At 34.6% G+C, this 2,500-nt stretch overlaps 1 protein-coding gene across 1 annotated transcript in view; it reads right to left on the bottom strand.

Moving 5' to 3' along the window:
- Positions 1-2,500, bottom strand: part of LOC138059004 (myelin regulatory factor-like) — a 62,274-nt gene that overhangs the window by 40,416 nt on the left and 19,358 nt on the right. Inside the window, exon 10 of the mRNA XM_068904490.1 lies at positions 1,830-1,923. Coding sequence (XP_068760591.1) covers positions 1,830-1,923 — 94 coding nt within the window. The remainder of the gene's footprint in view (positions 1-1,829; positions 1,924-2,500) is intronic.

Consider the following 2,500-nt stretch of genomic DNA (forward strand, 5'->3'; position numbering starts at 1 on the left):
AAATAATGCTGTAACATTAAATAATAATTCACTAGAAGGCCAGCCAATGAAAATGAATTACTCCGGACATTTTGATTTGTCTTTGTCTAATATTCAAAGGAAAAGTCTGAAAATTCTTTATCCCTTTGACTCCCGCATGGGAGTGAGACTTAACGGATTTCAACTGGGGGTGTCCTAGGATGACCCCCATTTTTTATTTCTGAAAAGTAATTAGAAGGGCAAGGTGAAACTTTCTGCAACGTTAAAAAAAATTTTGCCAAGATTCAGAGCCACCTTAATTCTGTGATTTTTTAAGGTGGCTTTGAAGCCACTAAACTGAATTTTTTTTTAACTTTGCCAAACGTTTTTCTGTGGCCTTCTAATCACTTTTCAGCAATAAAAAGGGGGGTTGCCAAAATGCGTTTTGTCAGTCACACCCAGAGAATTTTATAGTCTATTTCAATATACAGTAGTTATTGCAATTGAATTAATAGTAACTTTTGGGAACTTTTATCCTTCCAGCATACTATTAGTACATTTTCAAAGATAATAAGTTTTGTAAGTGTTAGCACTATCAATCAATAATTTAGCTATCTATCTACAGTATCTATCTATCTACAGTATCTATCTATCTACAGTATCTATCTATCTATCTATCTATCTATCTATCTATCTATCTATCTATCTACTGTTAGTCTTATACTGAGAAATATAAGGATAGTAATATTATTGTTGACTGCTCCTTGCAAGACAATAAATAGAAGTCAATGTACTAAATATATGTACTACATGTAACTTCTATGACTGCCTCTGTATTAAGCAAAACCATTATCTAGTGTACACTTCTGGTCCCAGTGTACAAAGGTTGCATAACTTTATCCAGAGGATTATTAATTAAACTAGGAGTTCCATTTTGGAAGTGAAGCGCTGCACCAGGTAGAGAAAGATGGTGGGCATGAGACATGAAGATATCACATGTTGGAGATGGTTAGAAAAATGTAGTAAATTAATGTTGCAGAAATAAGCAACTTTGAATTGGAATTCTTTTGTGTTTTTTACTTGAGCCTTTTTTTTTTATCTTGACGCATGCACTTTTATAAAACTTTGCATATGCATATTTTTGAAGGCATTAGATTCTAACAGTTTTTGCAAACACACAAGAGTAATATTAACTTGAACGATTTATTTTTACTGGTACATTTGAATTTTTTTCACTCATTGTAGACTTCTAATACTTGCAATAAATACTAATAAATAATCGTCAACAATAATAATTTATTCTCCGGATAAACTGCTAGCTATCAAATTGTGATAAGACGTTTGTTACCCTGATGAATACTTCCCGAAATACTTAAATTTACACCGCACATTGACCAGCAACTGAGTAACTTACCCTTTTTAGTAAAAAGCTTCCCTTTGCATCAAAGATTTCGAATATAATTATTAAAATACTCCCTTCGAACCCTTCCTTTCACATCAACGAATGTACTCAGACAAGATATGATTCAAGTCTGTCAAAAGATATCCTGAAGTCGAAATATCAGGGCAGAAATAGGTGGCTGCCCTGCGTGGGCAGCAGTAAGTAATTATCCGAAGGATAAGTCATTATCCTATCACTTCAATCTGTGCAAAGATTTCCACATTTGCTCCTGTAAACTGTGAATGTGCACATTCTAAGCACATCTAATGATGATGATAATAACAACAACAATAACAATAACAATAACAATAACAATAACAATAATGATGATGATGATCATACCAATAGTAATAAATAGGCTGTGCCCACTAATTTCTCAATTGTGGTTAAGCCAATAATGTTGCAAGTTTACTTATTAGTAATTCCCCACCTGTAGGTGATTTTTCTTTTGACAGACAAATGCCTCATCAGCAAATGAGTAGTTAAAACCCTTGTCAGCATCCACTCTGAATAGAGGAGGAGGTCTAAACAAGGAAGATAAATAAACGTTAACTTCTTTGAGTTTAATTAATAATAGTCTTTTTGGACTGTTTTTGAGTTTTGCAGTCTTGAAACTTTCATCAGCTGCTTTCCTGTCATTAGTCAAAATTAAGATTTAAGTGCAGGCTCATGTGAACCTTAAACCTTTGTTACAACTACAATTATCTTCAAGTATCCGCAAATTTTTGTGAAGAAAGTTTAAAAAACAGGTATACTCTTTAAGCCATTCAAATGTAATTTAAGGTAGTTTACAGCTTAGAGCGCCCATTTTGCTAGCCGTCAGTGGTTCGTTTGTAGGCCCATGCATAGTAGTTCCGTATATCATGCTTGTAGCATTTGTTCTGGCAGCGTGAGGAATTCTGTCCTTCAGCATGGTTTACAGCGAGTTTGTTTTGATGTACCCCCAATCCCTCCCCTTTTCTTGTGCCTATTTTTTTAAATTCCTGGTGTGGTAGCTAATGGCTGAGCTGCAGTGTTGTGCCAGCCATGAAAGTGTTATTCTCTCTTAACTATTGGAGCGTGCTGCCAAAGGTGGAAGCCCCTGGATATCTGCTAAATCTG

The sequence above is a fragment of the Montipora capricornis genome, chromosome 8, assembly GCF_036669925.1.
Source record: "Montipora capricornis isolate CH-2021 chromosome 8, ASM3666992v2, whole genome shotgun sequence".
Taxonomy (NCBI): domain Eukaryota; kingdom Metazoa; phylum Cnidaria; class Anthozoa; order Scleractinia; family Acroporidae; genus Montipora; species Montipora capricornis.